The sequence below is a fragment of the Chinchilla lanigera genome, unplaced genomic scaffold (assembly GCF_000276665.1).
Source record: "Chinchilla lanigera isolate Chin_1 unplaced genomic scaffold, ChiLan1.0 scaffold00017, whole genome shotgun sequence".
NCBI classification, from domain to species: Eukaryota; Metazoa; Chordata; class Mammalia; order Rodentia; family Chinchillidae; genus Chinchilla; species Chinchilla lanigera.
Window position 1 is genome coordinate 16851491 of NW_004955418.1, and position 20960 is coordinate 16872450.

The 20960-nt window shown below is 42.0% G+C and overlaps 1 protein-coding gene and 1 long non-coding RNA gene across 3 annotated transcripts in view; both read left to right on the plus strand.

Moving 5' to 3' along the window:
• Positions 1-647: 647 nt before the first annotated feature.
• LOC106148249 lies at positions 648-9433 on the plus strand. Its single transcript, XR_001233522.1, has 2 exons — positions 648-1723; positions 8385-9433. It is a non-coding gene; the product is annotated as an uncharacterized LOC106148249 (long non-coding RNA).
• A 1083-nt stretch (positions 9434-10516) lies between these two features.
• Spata9 (spermatogenesis associated 9) overlaps positions 10517-20960 on the plus strand; it is a 30297-nt gene continuing 19853 nt past the window's right edge. The window contains exons 1-2 of one of the 2 annotated variants that reach the window (XM_005382239.2): positions 10517-10571; positions 14624-14712. In XM_005382239.2, the coding sequence (XP_005382296.1) occupies positions 14656-14712 (57 nt within the window). In that variant the 5' untranslated portion in view covers positions 10517-10571; positions 14624-14655. Of the gene's footprint in view, positions 10572-13381; positions 14302-14623; positions 14713-20960 lie in introns of those variants that run through there. The other variant, XM_005382236.2, reaches the window with a different exon arrangement.

Sequence of the window (20960 nt, forward strand, 5' to 3'; positions counted from 1 at the left end):
TGCTTCTGCTGTCTTCTGTCCACCAACAACAGTTGTGCCTCTGTCATGTGACACCCTGCCTTGGAGCCAGTCCATTGTGGACTGAATCCTCTACAAAACTGTAAATAAAACTTTCCTCCTTTAATTTGGGGTGTCCAGTATTTTGTCTCAGCAATGAGAAAAGTAACTAAGACATATACCAATATTCAGTTGTCAAAAAAAGACATTGCTTTCCAGAGCAAACTTCACTAAGCGAATCTATACCTTGATCAGTTTTCTAAGTTTTTTCTTCATATTTTAAGAAAGTTTTCTCTTCTGATTAGCAGTTCTGTCAATCAGAAAAGAAAGCCTAGTGAACTATCTGACAGCATTCGTCATGAGGTCATTTCCTGTTATCACAGTAGGTCTTTGGGGTGCTGCACCTGCCTGTGTACCTGTCAGCTCACCAGTGTGCTCCACAATTTTTTTGCATAGTTTTTCCTCTGCTGTTAACGATCTCTTACGTGTTCCAATCCTCTTAAGAAAATTTCTCTGTGGTACTTTGTACTTGTTATTTTCTTTGTAAACTGTGAAACTATTTATGCCACACATCTTTATTTAGGATTGAGTAAAACACAACCATTACCCAGTGCTTTATGTGTTGAGTGACATCATAGTTGCTGCATAACTCATCAAAAGCATCCACTTAGCCTTTGGTTTTGTTGTAGAAAGTTTCTGTCTCAGGCTTCGGTTTTGTTGAAGTTTCCCTATCAGTATTTCTGTCATGATGCAGTGTTGACATCAGCAGTACCAGTGTGTTTTTCTTTACCATACAGGAGGCCAATGTTACATTTTTTGAAACCCTAAGATTGTAGCATACAATTCCTTGTCTTTAATTTGCAACATTTCATTTGGAATTTCTGCTTTGTTTCCACATACAGTTCCTGCACTGGCCAACTTGTACTGTGTTAGCAAATGTAGTATCAACTGGAAACTGTTAAACCAATTATCAAATGTCACATTCCAATTAGTTTGGGAGATGGGAGCAACAAGTCTGTTCATAACATCATTCAATTTATTACTACACAAAGAAGGACCCAATAGCTGAGTTCCAGGACAAATTTGTAAATTGAAAGCATAATAAATCTTTGCATCTGCAAGGGCACAAATTTTTATGCCATATTTTGACCCATTGCTCACCCGTAAGTCTTTCACATTCCTGCAATTACCATGAGAGTACAGAAGACCCATGAATGTTTTCATTTCCCCTAATGTGGTGTCATAATAAATACATTTTTAAATATGGCTATTGGTGCATACAGAACATTTTATCTTTATCTCAGCTTTTGTATTTTCACAGCATCTTGTAGCATTTTGTCTGTCATGATTTCCAATGTTGGATGGTAGTACTGGCATTCTGTCCAATATATGACCACCCCGTCAAGACTCCCTCTATATTTTTGTACCTAGTTCTGACATTGGATTGTTCCATTTGGTTGCATGACTGTTTTGCAACATTTCAACTAAATATTTCCTGACATTGCTGTTTTCTTTGTTATCTGAATCAAGGAGGACTGCATTTCCTGTGGCTGTATCAGTCAATTCTTGTTCCATGTCACTAGCATAGGAACTGTAGCTCACATGGCCAACATCAAAGGCATCATCATCATCATCACATCATCATTATCATCATCACCTACCCACACCACTCTTTTGTTATGAAACCATGTATTTAATCACAATGGACCGTCTTCATCATCCATGCGTGAGTAGTCTGCTGATTCACTTTTATGTCCTCCAAAACTTATAAATCTGGTTTTTCCTATGCTATTGTACTGAATTGGAGTACTTCTACCAAAAAAATAAAAAGAAAACTTGTTTAAAAATCAAATCCTGGTGTGGTGTGGGTCTATTGGACCCTCTGTGGTGCTTGGGTAAACATAAACAAACCAGTTTCATGGAGTGTAACAGTGTAAGTCGCACTTTGCCACTTTTATACACATGCCCACAGCTTGCCATTGAAATCGTACCAAGTGGGTAAACATATAGATTGCTTCCTGTATCCCTTAGACACGCACAGCTGGTGAGTATGGTGAGTAAAAATTTACATGACAAAAGTAAGGGGTGTGTATGTGGCACCCTCTGCTCCGCTGAAGCCAATCCTGTAAGAGTGCTGTTTTCACATCCTCTTTTGATTTGGGAGGGATTGCACTCTCTTTCCTCTTCTCTGTGTCTTCAGCATTTACCTCTGTAATGCTCTTTATTGTCTACCAAGTGCCATGGTTTGGATATGGTTCAAGTGTATTCCCCTAAAGGTTTCATGTGTGGGAGAGTTGGTCCCCAAGGAGCTACTACTGGGAGGTGGTGGAGCTTTACAGAGGTGCACCTAGTGGGAGGTCCTTAGGTCAATGGAGACGTGCTCCTAGGAGTGCTTCTGGGATTCCAGTCTTGACCTCATTCTTTCTCTCTGGCTTCCTGTTTATAACAGTGATCTCTTCCTCCCACACTGTGGTACCATCTGTCACCCTCTAGGAAGGTCCTCACCAGGTCTGAGCACTGCTGGCAACTTGCCCTTGCATTTTCAGAACTGGGAGCTAAATAAACCAGCCTACTTCATGTATTTTGTCATGGCAATAAAAAACATCAAATGTCTAGTTGTTATTCTTTCTTCCTTGTTTGGCTAGAAGCAAGTTTTAAAAAACAGAAAATGTTTTTATTTTAGGGGTACTTATTTACAGTTCTTCACTTGTCCTGACTGACTTGTATAACTTGGCTGTACTATATTATGTAGTATTTTAAACAGACTTGTTTTAAATGTTCCAAATTTGTTCACTTCAAAAATATTATGACTTTTAGGGTTCAAATATTATAAAATTCATATTATTCAGCATAGTTTTCATCTTTACTCTTACAAATTATAAGATATACAAAAGGCACACTACAGAAATATGTGGTTTAATGAATAATTATAAAACAAACACTTCCCCATCATTCAGATCAAGAAAATCAGCCAATATACATGCTCTCTAAATTGACCTTGCCTTCTTACAGGGACCACCATCCTGCATTTTATTCCTGTGACTTAACCCTTTCTGCCCAAGCCTAGTCTCTCTCTTCCACCCTGCTGTGTATGTCGGAGGCTGGAAGCAAGGAGGAATATTTTCAGTATTTTTGGGGGGGTGGGGATTAATGACAAAATTAATCTTTTACTCTAATTGGTTTTTAAAAATTTAAAAATGTTCTGCCCTGCAGTCTCCAAAGTTAACTGTGTTGACTATGCTTCCAACTTATCAGTCAGAGCTTTTCAGAGAGACAATCGGATACAGAGATAGAGATGATGAGAGATAAAGCTGTGGATAGATGTGCAGTAAGAGATTTAAGAAAGCGGTTACTTGCGGGGTGTGGTGGCACACGCCTGTAATCAGCACTCTGGAGGCTGTGGCAGGAGGATCGTTGAGAGTTCGAGACCAGCCTGGGCTACAAAGTCAGCTCAAGGCCAGCCTGAACTGCACAGTGAGAGCCTATCTCAAAATGACCAAAAAAAAAAAAAAAAAAGAAGAAGAAAGTTGCTACTAACATGGAGTTATTAAATTTCATACATGAAATATTTAATTATACAAGCTATGGTTTGACTAATGGAATCCTCTCCAAAGTTTATTTTGAGACTTACCTCAGTGCAGCAGTACTATGAGTTTTGGTCTTTGGGAGGTGTAGCTGTATTCTCATGAATGAGGTTAGCAATTTATAAAAGGGGTCAGGGTTGAAGGATGCACACTCCTGACCCTTCCCACTGTGGGAGGGTACAGCGTTTCTTCCCTCCAGAGGGTAGAACAGGGAGGCATTATCTCAGATACCAAATGCCAGCGTCTTGAGTTTACACTTCTTAGCTTCCAGAAGTATGAAAAATAAATTTCTATTCTTTATAAATTATTCAGTCTCATTTTTTATAGTAACACAAAACATTATAATAGTATGTATGTATGGAACATATTGTAAGGGCTGGTTTTATACTTTAAGTAATGTGTACTTCAATTAATTACTTGAGTACCCATATTTTATTTTAAATGAAAATGTCACTTCTTATAGATTAATAATGTGTATGACATTCTAGATATGAATTTAAACTAAATACATTTTTAAATTAAGTGAAAAATGTACTGCCCCTTATCAAGTACTCCATATTAACATGTTTGAATTCCAGAAAACCATTTTCCATCTCCTCAGAGCAAAGCTGTGCAGCCATGTGCCTGTCATATGTCCCAAGATGGTTCAATATTCAAAGCTAGTAGAGAAAATACAAGATTTGGCCACAAGAACAAAAACCAAATGAGTCATTTGGAAAGCTGTCTTTCCACTAGAAGAATTTATTTTGTAATAGACAAGCATGATATGCATGTAAACAAGCGCACATAAAACTGGTGAAATCTGAATTAAATCAGTGGATTACAACAATGTAAACTTTCTGATTTTGATGTTGTATAATTACATGAGATGTACTTTACAATGAAGGAAACCAGGTTCAGGGTAAACGAGACCTCTCTGCTATTTTTGTAACTGACTCTGGATCTGTAATTATTCTAAAGTGAAAATGCTCTAGAAAAAGGAATAGCTACTATGAAACCGATTCGTGGTCCTGATTAAATGTTTATAAATGATGGCTAGTTAAGGTTTAATATAGAAAGAATTACAGCATATGATCCTGATGTAGTGCTCACCCCTTTGAACATTCCTGGGGGCTCCCTGCAAATATTCCCAGCAGTTTTCTCTTCTTGACATTCTCCAGAGAAAACTAATGAAGATTCATGGTCTCAGGGGCCAGTTCTCTGCTGAAATCCCCAAATTTTTCTATCTGGCTCCTGTATCTTACTCAGACTACTGGAGGGTGGATTGAGACAGGGTCTCACTCTATAACCAGGCTGGCCTAGAACTTATGGCAATCCTCCTGCCTCAGCCTCCTGAGTGCTGGGACTACAGGCCTACACCATGATACTCAGCTCAAATTATGTCTGAATCCTAGTATGGTAGCTGATGCCAAGTGCCTCTTGAGAAGTAGTAGATAAATGAATGAATAGATAGATAAATAATTACTTTCCAAATATTTACAAGATACTTGCACTTGTAAAATCCTACTGTTACCTAAATTTAAAATATATCGAAACAAAACAAATATTTCTTTCCATGACTGTCAACCAGCCAACTTGCTCACTGTGCCAATTTCTGTATTTCTACTATTTCTACTAGTCTCCCAAGCAGCACAGATTTTAAAATTTAAGTCACCTTTGGTTCCTCCTTCCCTTTCATCTGCTATACACAGTCACCACTTCTGATCATTTTCCTCGCATGTATCCTCCATGTTCATGCCTTCCCTTTTGTTCCTACGGCTGCCATTTAAGCCTCATATAATTCAGTGTGTCACTTTTCTCCCAGCTCCTCCTCTAATCTGTCTCGCATGCTAGTGCATGGTAAATGTCTCTGAAGTACTATTTGTATGAGGTCATTGCACTGAGATCATGATGACCGTAATGACTGCTATCACTTATCAAATGCACCAAGTACTCCAAGCACTGTTTCTATACATGCATTGTCTCATGTATACTCCTAACAATAACCCTGTGAACTAGTCATCGTTCATCACCGTTTTATAGATGAGAAAACTGAGAATGCAAAGGTTAACTGTGTGCAATTTTTTGGTTCCAATGAGTATTAAACATCATGTTTATTATGGTTTAGCTCTAAAATGTCCCTCAATAGTCTCATGTGTTCAGAGGTGGGACTTTTAAAAGGTAAAAGGTGGGGGCACAGTAGTCATGAGTGGATCAGTCCATCAATGCGTTCAGTGAGTGCTGTAGTAGGAGGGACCTGGCTGAAGGAGGGGGGTCCCTGGGGGTATGACAAGGAAGGGCGTATTCCTCTTCCACTTTCTCTGGCTCTCTTGCTGCCTCTCTGCTCCCTGGTTGCCACTGGTCAGGCCGCTTTCCTCTGCCGCAGCCTTCTGCCACACCTTTTCACTCTTGGAACCAGCCAACCATGGACTAAGACCTCTGAAGCCATGAGTCAAAAGAACCTTTTACACCTTTAAATTGTATATGGCAAATAGAACATTAGGTCCCAGAAGTAGAAAGGTGACTAATCCAGTGTTCACTCGTGGATGCTTACCAGTAGAACATCAGCCTGGCAAAAACAGATGCCCAATTAACAGCTGCTGTAGGCGCTCGCCTAGAGCGGCACTGAGCAGAGTACGTGCTCACGGCAAGTCTCTCCTTCCTCTGCAGTGTCCTTCAAACTTGTGCTATCATTGTATTCCAAGCCACAGTATTCCTCCCTGACACCCTTGAAGTCTGAAGTCAATCGTATAGGTTTGTGGTTGCTCTCAGCTAGTAAAGGAATAGTTTTCTTTTAGTAAATAGAGGACAGCTTGGTGTACACCAAACCCCAATCGCGTTCCCTTTAAAACTGCTTCCTTCTCTCTACTGAGTTTTGCTCCCGGCGTGGAGGTCTTTGGCAGAGGCTGCAAGGAGCGCTGCTCAGCCGTTTCTCCTCCTCGCGGTCTGTTCTTCCTCCTCCTCTGCTGCTGTTAAACAGCCCTTCCGGTGCTGGCGGATGGAAGGCAGAGAGAGGCCGTGGGGAAGCTCGTGTGTAGCTGTCTGGCTGTGACCGGCCTTGGTGCTCTCAGGAGGCGCACGCAGGCTGAGGGGACTGTGGTCTTGCAGGTGCCTGCTGAGAACTTCCCACTGAGTTTCTGGCGGGTGACGACCTACCTGCTGGCTTCCAGCAGCCCCCACTCTCTCAGGGCTCCTCGGGGGGCCTTGTGGTGAAGGTTTCAGGCTGGTCCTCGCCACAGCTCTCCACGTCAAGCCCACAGCTTCCCCCTGCTCTGCCGCCCCTCTCCTCAGGCTCGAGCGGGCTGTGCTCCATTCCCCCTACCCACTGCTCTTACTTCTTCTTTTCTGCTCTGGCCTGAATGCATTTCTCAGCCAACTCAATGCACACATCTTTCTGTGAGGCATTTCCTGACCTACTCCTTCCCTTGGTGATTTTCCTACTCTGAATTTCCAAGCAGTCAAATGTATATCAAAAAAGTCAGTTTTATTTAAGATGCTTAAATACATATGTCAGTGACTCTGGAGTAAACATTTTAACAATCTGTACAATTATCTCCTGAAATACAAACTACACACAAAGCGCTTCTCCCATTTTCTGAAATATATGATTGCCTCAAGGAAAAGTTCTTGTATAATTGTTTAGGCTGTGATTTTTTTCCATAGACTTTCATTTTCTCTTTTTTTATTTTTGAGACAGGGTCTCACTGTGTAGTTCAGGGCGGCCTTGAACTCACTATGTAGCCCAGGCTGGCGCTGAACTCACAGCGCTCCTCCTGCCTCGGCATCCCCAGTGCTGGGCCTGCAGGTGTGTGCCACCACGCCCAGCCTGTCATTTTCTCTTGAAAAAGTGACTCATGACAAATATGGTTACATGGCAGTAGTGGTGAACCTATGGCAGACATGTTTTTTAAAAGACAACATATGTTCATGTATGAGTTTTTTTTTTTACACTAAAATCTTAATGTTCAGGCTTAATTGCAGTGATTAAATAAGTGGGTTTTGGGCTGCAGTTTGGGCATTTGTCTCTAAAAGGTTCAACATCGCTATTATATGGGGTTGGGTATTTTGCAATATTTTTTTAAAAGATAAAAGAAGAAAGTCTGCCATGTCTAAGGAAACAAATGACAGCACTGATTGTCAGTCATAAGTATGAGCTTTAAAGCAAAAATTAGAACTTAGGAAAACTTGCATCCAGTCCTATGAGCTTGACAGATTATGGTTTTGTAGATATAATCGGCTCTCCTCAAGAGGTGGGCATTGCTTCCCAACCCTCAACTGTGTTTGCAGAGTAAGCACAGGCTCACTACCTCCTCTCAGGGACAAAGCTCTCAGAACGTGTGGGAGGGACAGGAAGGGTTCATTAGGCAGACATTTTAGGACGTTTCAAGAGTGGAGTGTGGGCTGTCAGAGAAATGAAACACATTAGTTTAGAACTGGACATACAAGTTTTTAGTGGTGGAAACCTGTGGAATTTGATAACCTAGAGTCTTGGTCTTGGTCCGGTGGAGCGGTGGTCCACCTACAGCGAGACAATCTTTATGTATTTTGGGTGCTGGCCTAATTTACAGGTGAAAATGTGGTCGATGGTAGAAATCTGTGGTCTTGATTTGGTGCCTGGGAGAGGTCGGCCCAAGCACAGGAAGATAGTGGTCAAAGGATCACTGGCAACTAAAAGCAATGACCAAGCCCTTTTGCAGGTGAACGCTAAATTCTTATCAAAATCAAAACCAAAACCAAAACCAAAACTAAGCAAAACGGTTTGTTTCCTGAAGGTGCAGTTTTCAGTTTTAAGATTGTGATTCTGCTTGTCTCCTTTCTGCCTAGTTTTTATCTCTTCTATCCTGCCTCAACGAGAATATGGCTGAAGACACAAGCTGCTGTCACACTGAGATTAGATTATAAAATGGCTTTCTCTTTCCTCCTCCTTCTCCCCCTCTTCCTTTTTCTTCCATCCTTACTTCTTCTCCCATCAGGAGAGGGGGCTCCATCTGGCCTCAGTTTTCTGTTAAAAAAAAAAAAAATTATAAAATGACTGTGGCTCGTACCTTGAGTTCCCTCCCCACTCCGTGCTCCCCTCCCCCTCGGTGCTCCCCCCCTCCCCGTTTCCCTTGTCCTCCCTGCCCTCCCCTTCGTCTCAGCACTCACTGTAAGTGTGAGCTGCTAGGTTGTGAGGCAGCCCCGGGAGAGGGAAGCCAGCTGAGGATACACACACGCAAGCAACCCATGTGACAAAGAACTGAAACTTGCTGGCAACCACCTGAGTGGACCCAGAAGTAGATGTCTGGAGGGCGTCTCAAGGTACAGGAGCACCTGGGAAGTGGGTCACCATCTCAGGCCTTCTGATGAGCACAGCCCAGCCAACAGCCTGACCGGAGTGTCCTCAAAGACCTGGAGCAAGAACCAGCCGAGCCAAACTACTGTTGAATTCCTCACCCTTAAGGAACTGGGAAATGATAAAAGTCTGTTGCTCTAAGTTACGGAATTTGAGGTCATTTGCTATATGACACTATAATACAATCACTTCCCCAAACTTAAAGGCTTTCGGAGAAGTTCAGTTAAGCTATTCACAAATGTTTGTCTTTTGTTTTAGTGGGATTTTATATAAACCTGTCAATGGAAGATCTGCATAACCAATATTATCCAAATAATCAGTGCATGATGTTACAAAATTATGTATTAGTAAAAAAGTCATTTAATATGCAAAACAGACCAACAACTATTAATGTAATAGAGTGTAAAAAGTTCATTAATAAGGCTTCCAAATTGCAATTAACTTTTAAGAAATGATCACTTGTTGAATAATGATAAAGGATCAAAGAAAAATGTCCATAGTTATCTGGAAAAACTATTAAAATGCTTCTTTTGCAGCTACATATCTGTATGAGGCAGGATTTTCTTTATGCATTTCAACCAAAACAATGCACTGAAATAGGTTAAATCCAGGAACAGATATGTCAGATATGCCAGATATGTCCTACAAAACTAGATATTAAAGGGATTTGAAAAAAATGAGAACAATTACCACTTGGCTTGCTACATTTTTCATTTTAGAAAATACAATTATTTCTACTGAAAATGCTGTTATGGTGTTTGTTTGTATTTTTTTGTCAGACAGGGTCTCACTATGTAGTCCACTCTGGCCTGGAACTCACTATGTAGCACAGGATGGCCTCAAACATGTGGTAGTTTTCCTGCCTCAGCCTCCCAAGTGCTGGGATTACAGGCCTGCCCTTGGCTGTTATTGTTATTTTAAATGAATTGTTACTTACATATTGCTAAGTAACAAATTACACCAAAATGTTACATCTTAGAACAGGAAAAATCATCGCAGAGTTGTAGTCAGGAACGCAGGTGCAGCTTGGTTGGATAGTTCTGAGGGTCACAAAAGCTATAATCAAGGTGTCAGAATGTTTCCTGTTTTTGGTGTTTGCTGAAGTCTTCTCCAGAGGTGGTTTCTAGGTTCTTTCAGTCCTAAGCAAAGAATTGGTCAAGACAAGAGCAAACAGTAGCGAGGTTTTACGTTTATTAAAGGTAGGAAAAGAAAAGCATGCTCTGCAGAGTGAGCTCGGATCAACTAAAACTAGGAAAAGAGGTAACACTCTAGAGGGTGACAGCAGAGCCCTGGGAAACGGCACACAGGCCAAGAGCTCAATGGCGGCCATCCTCAGGCTGACGTCAGGCCTAGGCCGTCCTATCAAAAACCTGCTGGAGTTCTCGCGAGGAGAATTGAAGATAGCCCTCTCTGATTGGTTCCAGGTACAGTGCTTTGGGAACTTTGTAATTGACAGGTCATGTCCATTTTCCCAGCCGGTTTGCGTCATCCTAATCTGGTAATACCAGTATACTGATGTTCTTTGATATTCTCAGAATATCCCTAACTCACGGAGAATTTTTTTTTTTTTTGGTTTTTCTCCGGTACCGGGAACCGAACTCACGACCTCGCGCATGTCAGGCAGGCGCTTTGGCCGCTGAGCTAAATCCCCAGCCCTAACTCACGGAGAATTAAAAGAGGTGAGCGATGGAACCTAACCCCTGGCACAGTTATGGGCATTTAATTGGCCTTCAATAAAAGTCAGCTCCCTTCCTCAAGATAATGATTTTTAAAATTACTTTGACATTATTAGCATTTGCCTTTGATGTAGATACGCACAATCTTTTTAAAATTTTTGTAAGAATTGTATTGAAATATAATTCATGAATCATGAAACTAATCCTTGAAAGTGCAAATTTAGCCAAGTATTACGGCCCATGTCTGTAATGCAGGCTCCCTAAGATTCTGAGGCAGGAAGATTCCAAGTTCAAGTACAACCTGAGCAACTTAGGAACTTAGTGAGCCCTTGTCTCAAAATAAAAACTACAAAAGGGCTGGGGATGTAGCTCAGGATAAAGGCCCTGCATTCAAACCCTAGTACCACACACCCAAAGCCTTAAAGTGCAAACCTCAGTGATTTTTAGTGTATTCACAGAGTTGTGCACCTGCCACTACTGCTTCATTTCTGAACATTTCACCACCCCAGAAAGAAACCTCAGGCCCACTAGGGTTCATGTCCACTCCTTCCTTCGTGACAGCTACTAATCTATTTTCTTCTCTGTTGCTTTTTGTCTTTTGAGATCATCGGGTGTCACTGCACAGTTCAGGCTGGAACTGAACTCACTATGTAGCCCAAACTGGTCTCATATCCTGTGATCCCCCTGCCTCAGCCTCCTGAGTGCTGGGACAATAGGTGTGTGTCACCATCCCCAGCCTATTTTATTTTTCTTTCTTTTTAATTTTTCATTTATAGTTTGTGATTTTTTTTAAAATTAATTTTATTGGTACACATTGTACCTGTTCATAGTATATCTTAATGCTATTGTCCATTCCCTCCCCTTCCCCTCAATCCTTCTTCCACTCTCCCTTAAAACTTTGTTTCTGTTGTTTTCCTTCCATTCTTTTTTTAAAATTCCTATTCCCTCCTTTTCCTTTTCTCTCTCCTCCATCCCTTGTTCCCCTTCCCACTTGAGCATTTTCTTCCGACTTCCCAATATCTATCATCCTTTTTGGTCCTTATTTACCCTTTGGATTTCTCACACAAGAGAAACAGTGCAGGGCCGGGGATATAGCTCAACAGCATAAGTGCTTGCCTGGCAAGCCTGAGATCATGAGTTCAATTTCTTGTACCAAAAAAAAAAAAAAAAAAGAGAGAGAAACAATGTGATACTTAAACGTTTGTATCCAATTTATTTCACTGAAAAGTATGTTCTCAGGGAAGACGTGCATAATCTTGAAGCCAGCTGAGCTGGACAGATACAGTCCTGGTACCGATAGAACTGTTCTTGTGGGAGTAACTCCCAAGCAGATGGCTTCCAATCAAAATCCTTGATGAAGGCCAAGGACAATTCTGAAACAAGTCTCACATAGTAGTGGGTTGTGAGGATAGGCTTTGAGGACTGGTAGATAATCCTTGCTACAAATACAAATCAAAACAGGCTGAAACCCATGGGAACCAGGAAAATGAAGAACTGACTTATATTCAGGTTTCGCAACTTTCCAAAAGCAGAATGGTATTGTATATTTAATGATACCTGCAATTTATTGAACATTTTAGGTCTATTGAGTAATTATTGTCACATTTCAAAAGGTAAAATTTAGGAATAGAAAATTTAGTTATTTGCTGAAAATTACACAGCCTGGTAGAGAATAGAGTTGGAATTCAAACCCAGGCCTGACTGGGCCCCAACACTTCTTTATTTCTAGGACTAAGCCAACACTGCCTGCACTTGAGCGGTTTTCTTCAGAACTATGTGCAAATCTATTTTTCTGTATTCAAGCTTTCTAAATACAGATAAACCTGTATGACTGTTACAAAAGTTACTTTGAGGTCTTTCTAATGTTTCCTAGCTCATTTTATAAGTGTGTGGTACTTTATTAGGAAGCATAAAGCATAACATAATGAAAAACGTAATAAGGACAGTAACCACTGACATTTGTTTAGCCTAAATTTATTATCTGAAACAACGTAAGATGTATGTGGATATAGGTGTGAAAACATAATTAAATGCAAACCGAAATACTGTCAGATCAGATCACAATGTAAACTAAGTTTGACAAGGTTGGATTTTACTTCGTCACTTCTGGACGCTGTGTGCCACTTCCATTCCAGGGACAGGTTCACTGAGTTAGAAAAAAACAAGAACTTGAGTAGCACCACACACAGAGTCTGTGATGCTCCAGGGACAGGTGAGTGTTAGCAGGAAAAATGCTCCGCTTTTACATTTGTTAATTCTATAGGATACCAGAGAGAGAGAGAGAGAGCGCAAGCAGTAACAAAGAGAGGAGAAAACACTTGTGAGCTTGGGACACTGGAGTGTGCGGGTGGATAAAAGGATTTGTGGTGGGTGAGGGAAGAGAACAGGCAAGACCAGAGAGAGAAGGCGCTACCGGACATTCGTTCCTCTGATGGCAAGTGCCCGGATAGGGTGGCAAAAGCATTGCCTTACCATACAGATTCCTAGTTTGTGCACTCATGATTGTCCGGGATTTTCTTTCTGATACTGAAGTGCACTTTCCAACATTAAGGGCATACTTGTCGTAGGTCTTAGGGTCAAGATGGAGGGAAGAAGCTTCCATCTGGTTTAGGAGAGGCGAGTGTGGGGTGGTGGAGAGCGTTTTCAGGCATATTAAAAACTGAGGACCAGCAGGCGTGGTGGCACATGCCTGTAATCCCAGCACTTAGGAGGCTGAGGCAGGAGGATCTTTGCAAGTTCGAGACCAACCTGAGCTACAAGGTGAACTCAAGGCCAGCCTGAACTGCATAGCGAGACCCTGCCTCAAAAAGACAAAAAAAGTGAACTGAGGACCATGTAAAAGCCAGGGGCCTGGCAGGCTTCGCATGCTAGAGGGATCCTCCCCACGATTTCTTGCCCCAAGCAGTTCCCATGAGTAGACCTCGGCACCCACAGCCTAAACTTGGTGAAGAAAACAGTCCAGCTGTCATTGAGTATAAAGGCTTCAAACTGAAATGGGGTTCTAGTTCGCCAACTCTTAACTCGTCCACATTAAAATGTAACTAGGTAGTCAATGGAGTCTGATAGCCAGTTCTTCCCAGGTTTGGTTAGAGGAAAATAATGACCATCTGAAGTGGGAGAGCCCTAGGTGGTGGATAAAACACGAAAAGAAAAAAATAAAGATTAGGGTTATAAAGAAGACAAAGCAAAGACTACATTTGGCCTGGTTTGACCTAGCGAGTCTCATTTGGGTGAGGGAAAAACAATCTGTTTAGAAGCCTTTCTGAGTTCATGCTTGTGTTTCTTTCCCACTTGGCATCATAGGCGAAGCATTTCTTTTAAAGCTCAGGCCAACACTGTTCAAAAGGAGCCTTGTTCTCAGATGATCCATTAACTGAAGTATCACTGCAGAAGTTGGGACAAAATTCAATTTATATTGTACAACTTCTTAGCCCGGCTCAGTTTTCAATCCCCTCACAGGTGTCCTCGTGCCTCCAAACATGTTCTTCCGCCTCTCACGGCCGGAGTGATTCCAGAAGATTCTGGAACAAGCGATCAGAGGCCCATTGTGGAATAACAAAGAATTCCAGCAGTGAGCTGTATTCTGTTCTGTCTGCTTTCCTGAGGAGAAGGCCACCTTCATCTCAGGCCGGCAAGCTTGCCAAGCACTAGGAGCCCAAGCCAGAGCTCCCCATGCCCAGCAAAACTGTCAAGGGGACATGTGGACAGGTGTTGAAGAACTTCTTTGGAAGAAGTATACACAATCTTGTAAAGGGTTATGGGTGTGGAAACAGTTGGGAATAAAATCCCCCTGGGTTCCCTTGTTTTCTCAGTTACGTAGAAGGTGAACCCAGATTTCCATGTGAATCATTTAGGGGATTTTTTTTTTTTTTTTTTGAGGCAGGGTCTCCCCTATGTAGTTCAGGTTGGTCTGGACTCACTATGTAGCCCAGGCTGACCTCGAACTCATGGTGATCCTCCTGCCTCAGTCTCCCAAGTGCTAGGATTACATGGGTGTGCCACCATGCCTGGCTTGGCGAATATTTTTAAAGTTTTGTTCTTCTTTTTTTTCTCAGTCGAGGGGATCCAGAAAGTAATTACGGACCTAATGGATGAATTTAAAGATGATTTTCCAACTACCCTGGGATTATCACAGTCTAATCAGGTAATGTGATTTCATAACTTTCAAAAGGAGTACAAAAAGTATATTGTAGTTTTAGTCTCTTACAAATTAGTTAATGCTTTTGTTTTAGTGTCAGTGCTCAAAGCCTAAGGAAATATGAATCCTTTTAAAAAGTTTTCAGATCTTACTCATTGGGAGGAGTCTATGGGAAGCAAAGTTGTAGGCCAAGAAATAAGATAGATGAATTAAGTTTGAAAAGAATCATTGTGTCACTAGAGTGGAAACCCATGTTAGTAAAAACTTTAGAATTTCTATTTACCCTAAGGATTTCCTTCCATGGAATCCCTCTTTTTAACAAAAATAACTCTTTTATTTTTTGATCAGAATAGGAGGTGTGGGCTGTATATATATAAATGGTTTAATTTTTTTTTTTTTTGACAAAGAGTCTCCCTAGGTAGTTCAGGTTGGCCTCAAACTCATATATTTTATTCTATTATTTTGTTTTTTTTTTTAAACTCATATATTTTAGAAGGTAGATGGGGTAGGGATAAGCAGCATAAGCGCCTGCCTGGCAAGCACAAGGTCCTGAGTTCAATTCCTGATACCAAAAAACAACAATAACAACAACAACAACAAAAAGTGAAAACATTTTCCGGGTGTGGTGGCGCACGCCTGTAATCCCAGCACTTGGAGGCTGAGGCAGGAGGATAGTTGTGAGTTTAAGACCAGCCTGGGCTACAACGTGAGCCCAAGGCCAGCCTGAACTGCATAGCAAGACCCTGTCTCAAAAAAAAAAAAAAAAAAAAGGTAGATGAAGTGTTGGGCATTTTTGTTTACCATCAAATCAATGGTGGGTATAGACTCTCAAGAGCTGCTGGCCTTCCTTAGCTGTAGTAGGGTTCTGCGACTCCTGGAATTGGCTCCTAGCTGCTGCAGCTCAGGCAGCCTCTATGGTTAGAGCCGGTGACTACTGCATGGCTGCTGTACAAATCAGTTTCTTGTAGGGGGTATGAAGAAGACACTACTGCAACTTAACTGAGGTAAAAATACCGCTGTGGTCTGTGAGATGATACAGTAGCTCCTGGGGACATGGACAAGTGCGGTGTCCGTCATTGTGACAGGGGGAGAGTGGAGTTTGATAGCAAATCAGAGCTCAGAAGGCTGGCCCCGGGTGGCAGGAGATGCAGCCCCTTTTCCCTGTGGCCCGTCGAGTGGGGTAGGCTTTGAGGAAGGGTGGTACTGAGGAGCAGGTGCACGGTGTCAGACGGCCTCCAGAAGGTGGTCAGCTGAGCTGGACAGGGTAAGGCTTAGAGCTCCAGAGGGCAAACCAGGTTTCCTAGTTCCAGCGCTAGACTTGGAGCCTTGTTACTTTCCCCCTGGATTCCCCTGGGGATGAGGTCCTGGGGACCCCGGAGACCTTTCTTGGCAACACTCTGCAGTAGGGAGGAAACGTGTGGATAGTGTGTGTCCCGGTCTAGGGTGTCAGATGGCCCAGGTGGCACAATAATGACCATAATTATTGAGAAAGCCTCAGGGTGAATCCTAGAAGCCAAACAGGCCAGGAAAGCCCTGTTATCCCTTCCAAATTATGATTCTCCCATTGCCAGCATTACAGAAATTGGGGATTTTATTTACCCAAAGAAGCTACAACTTCCTACACAACTTCGTTTGTCTCTTTCAATCCTGTGAGGCACCTCGTTATCACTAGAGCCAAAAGCACAGTTTATGATGACATAGTTTGATTTTCTGATCCCCAAAGGTCAAAAAGTAGTCCATGTTCCTACTTCAATTCCTTAAAATCATTGAAGAATATTACCCCCACACACAAACACACACATACAGTGTCTCTCTATGCTTCAGTCTGGCCTTGAACTCACAATGTAGCCCAGGCTGGCCTGGAATTTTCAGCGATCCCCCTCCCTTAGCCTCCAGGTGCTGAGATTACAGGTGTGCACCACCACACTCGGCTTCATTTTCTCATTTTCACCATTTCCTTTATAGACTGTGTTGCTAAATTTGGCAAGAAGGCCAGGCAAGGTGGTACACGCTTATAATCCCAGCACTCAGGAGGCTGAGGCAGGAGGGCCACTGTGAGTTTGAGGCCAGCCTGGGCTACACAGTAAAACTCTGTCTCAAAAAGAAAAAGAAAAGATAAGAAAAAAGAAAGGAATTAGCAAGAAGCCTGAAGTGAAGGAATACTGTAACACATTTGATGCTGTTTGCTCTTCAAAGGTAAAATTTCCTGAGCGCACTGTGAACACTCACTTTTTAACTAGATTATTTTTAGAAGGTCAGGTAATTTTGTAGTTGGTATTTAAATATTTTTTTCCTCCCAGGGATTTATTTATTTAAGAGCCCTTCTTGTTTACCGGAAAGAAAAAAAGATTTGATAGCAGTGGTGATCGAATTTTTATACAGCAATATACTCAGTATAACGGTTATTAAATCACTCTTCATGACTAAGGTGTTTTCTTTAACAGTAGCAAGGTTTACATTTATCAAAGGTAGGAAAAGAAACAGGATCTGCAGCACAGATTTGGGCCACATCAATGCAGGGGAAAGAAGTTCACCCTCCAGCATGAAGATGGACTGCTTCTAAAAATATAGTAGCCACGGCTAACGGTTTTGAATAAAATTTTCTTTCTGGGGCTGGAGAAGTTACCGTTAGCCTTGGTTTGAGGTGGGGCTCCGAGGCAGGCTCTATACCCCGCGGCCCAATCAGTCCAGACCCCTAGACTTGCACGGTCCACATTCTTAGCAGAGTCAATTTAAAAGGCTTGCACTGGCAACTTGCAAATGAAATGGTTGCCATCTGAGGATTTTATGAGTCAACTGTTAAATTTGAGCAAAGAAATGTCTACTACATTGGAGAAGTAAACGAATGAATTCAGGCTGGGTGTGGTGGTGCATGCTTGTAATCCCAGCACTCTGGAGGCTGAGGCAGGAGGATCATTGCAAGTTCAAGGCCAACCTGGGCTACATAGTGAGCTCAGGGCCAGCCTGAACTACATAGTGAGACTCTAAAAAAAAAAAAAAAAAAAAAAAGACAAAGAAATTAATTCAGATGACCCTTACTGGAATAAGGGAAAACTTTCATGGTAAATAGGATCAATTTTTATGGTGAGTTTTTAATTATAAAGGATAATCATAAGCTTTTTCTGCTGTTATTTTGCACCTAATCATATTTTATAAGACTGGGAGTTATAGACAAAACATATGGAATAAGGGCATAACATATGCCAATTTTTTTTTTTTTTTTGGTTTTTTTCTCTGGTACCAGGAACTGAACTCACGACCTTGCGCTTGCCAGGCAGGCGCTTTTGCCGCTAAGCTAAATCCCCAGCCCCACATATGCCAATTTTTAAAAATGTTTATATCTATAAATTTATTTTTTGAAGTTTTCTAAAAAAAAACAAAACAAATAAAACAAATGTAGGCCAGAAACTTCAGGGGCTATGCCAGTAATGTCTGGAAATTACTTGTAAAGAGAGTGGGATTTTGAAATACAGTGGGAATAGGGCTGTAGCTAAAATATTCAGTTATATTTTTGTCTTTTGTTCCTTGTAAGGCATGATGAGAGTCAGTGTGAAAGCTACAGAGCATATTGTGCCCTGAAAATTTTCTGGATGGTTTCTAATATAATAATGGTACATTTCTTTATTCGGTCTCCATGTTAATTTGTTATATTTTCTGGTATTCTTCATTCAATCTGAGAAATATTTACTGAGTATCTACTACGTGCCAGATACTAATGGGGGAAAATCAGTCAGCTGGAGAAGTAGAGAACACTTCCGTCATACAATTTACATCCTTGTCAAACAGCAGATCAATAAGGAAAAGAAACTAGACAGCAGGGTAAGTTTTAGGAGAAGAAAAATATAGCAGAGATGGGGTATGAGGTAGGGGTGTAGGTATTAGAACTGATTTCTGAGGTAGGGGATCCCGGAAGTGCGAAATGATTCTTCGATTCGGATGTGAGGAAACTGAGGGAATGAGACTGGGGCCCCTTGAGGAGTCAGATGGCAGAGCTCCTGCAAAGACGCAGAGGTGACAGCTGTCAACCCAGAAATAGTCGAGCAGAGTCTCCAGATATTCATTCGGAAACAGAGAAGCATTTCAGCGGGCACAGTGAGCCGCAGTGAACTATAGCGAGAGGAAGATTGTTAAAGCAAGAAGGGAGACATTCAAATGAGCTCCTGGGTCACAAGGTTCATTGGTCTCGGAGTTGGCATCAGGTCATCAGTGGAGGTGACAGTGTTGGGCATGTGTCCTGTCAACAGCATCTTGTCCAAAATATTGCTGTCTTAATCTGAAAGATAAACTGGGTTACACAAATCTCTTCGTACCTGCAAGGCGTAGGAAGCACGGAAATGTATAGAATAAACAGAAATCTCTTTGAACCTTTAGACAATCCTTGAGAAACCTTTCATCTTTATAGGCAGCCCTGAGCCTTCCCGCTTTGTAACTTGGCTTTAATCTTGTTTGGGTCTTCCAACTTGTTATCATCACTGTTCACAAAGTGTACTTCACAAGTCCAATAAATAGAAGGAAAGGTGGGCATAGTAGTGGATGCCTATAATACCAGCGTTCAGGAGGCTGAGGCAAGAGCTCAAGGCCAGCATAGACTACATTAGTAAGACACTGTCTCAAAGACGGATGTGGTGGCGCACGCCTGTAATCCCAGCACTCGGGAGGCTGAGGCAGGAGGATCGTTGTTAGTTTGAGACCAGCCTGGACTACAAAGTGAGCTCAAGGCCAGCCTGAGCTGCATAGTGAGACACTGTCTCAAAAAGACAAAAAAAAAAAAGACACTGTCTCAAAAACACAAGAACAGAACCAACCATCCATCCAACCAACCAGCAAAACAAATAGAAGGGGAAAAGGGAGAAAAAGATGAAGCCAGAAAAGGAAAGAATGGCTTTTGCACTAGGTTCAACAAGATAGCACCACAGCAACCAAGCAGATGCAAGATATGACCAAACAGGCTTCTGTTTGGTTTTTGAGACAAGGTCTCACTATGTAGTTCAGGCTGATCTCAAACTCACTAAGTAGGCTGGCCTCAAACTCACATGGATCCTCCTGCCTCAGCCTCCCAGGTGTGTGATAACAGGCATGTATGCCCCATGCCCAGCACTAGCATGATACTTCTGGCTGATCCATTGTTAAAAGAATAAAACAAGCAAGGCTGAAGCTGGGAAACCACTTAGGCTAGTTTGCTAGTTTGGAGAGGAAATGATCGGTGTCTAAGGATAATAGACTGAGTGCAGTACTGGGGGAGGAGAGAAGTGGCCTGACCCTGGGGCTATTCAGAGAGAACTGAGTGAGATTTGCTGACCGGCAGGTTTTATAGATGGAGGAGAGTGAATTGCTGAGATAATAGAAACTGGAGTTCAGCATTAAAACCGCTGATGACAAAGAAATGGGCATGGTACAAAAAAAAAGAACAAAGGAAAGAGAAAGGAAAAGCAGGATCGCGGAGGTCAAATAGAGAACTCTGGAGCGGGAGTCTAGAACCAGTCTTCTTCACTGCTGCTAGGTCTCTTGGCGAGTGACCTTGAAGCAAAGGTCACACAGATGGGACAGTGCGTCTTGGGGGCGGTGGTGCAAGGCGTTTGGGGAGGTGCTCAGCTGATGAGGGACAGAAGAATTATCTAAGGAGAGGAGGGCCGTGAGGATTTCTTAATTTGGGATCAATTAGTCAAATTTACACACATGGTTTGGAGAAAATAAATACGCAGCACAGATAGTAGACAAAAGGGAAAAATTGGTGGTACAAAAATATTTTTATTTAAAAAGTTTTCCTACTACTAGAAGTAGGAAAATGGTAATTCCCTGAGAGTAAGAGTGGATTAAAATTGTCATTGAGTGACTGTTTCGTAAAAAGGAATCTCATTCTGCCCCTGTGTTGTCACCTTCATGGTCGCCTGCCACCAGCCAGAAAGAACCACCATACACACACCCTGGCACCTGGAGTTCTTTTCCTTTTTTCTTTTTTTTTGGTCTTTTTGAGACAGGGTTTTACTATGCAGTTCAGGCTGGCCTTGAACTCACTTTGTAGCCTGGGTTGGCCTCGAACTTGCCACAATCCTGCCTCAGCCTCGTGAGTGCTGGGATTATAGGCAGACACCACTACACCCTGCTGGATTTCTTTCTTACACCTTTCTTCTCAAAACCAACAAGGAAGTCTTCTCTAGAAAGAGCTGATTCTGTCTTGTGGCAGGTTGAATAAAGATGGCCAGGAATTTTTGGTTGTCAGAGTAACAATTTTTTCAAAACTATCTAAGAAAGTA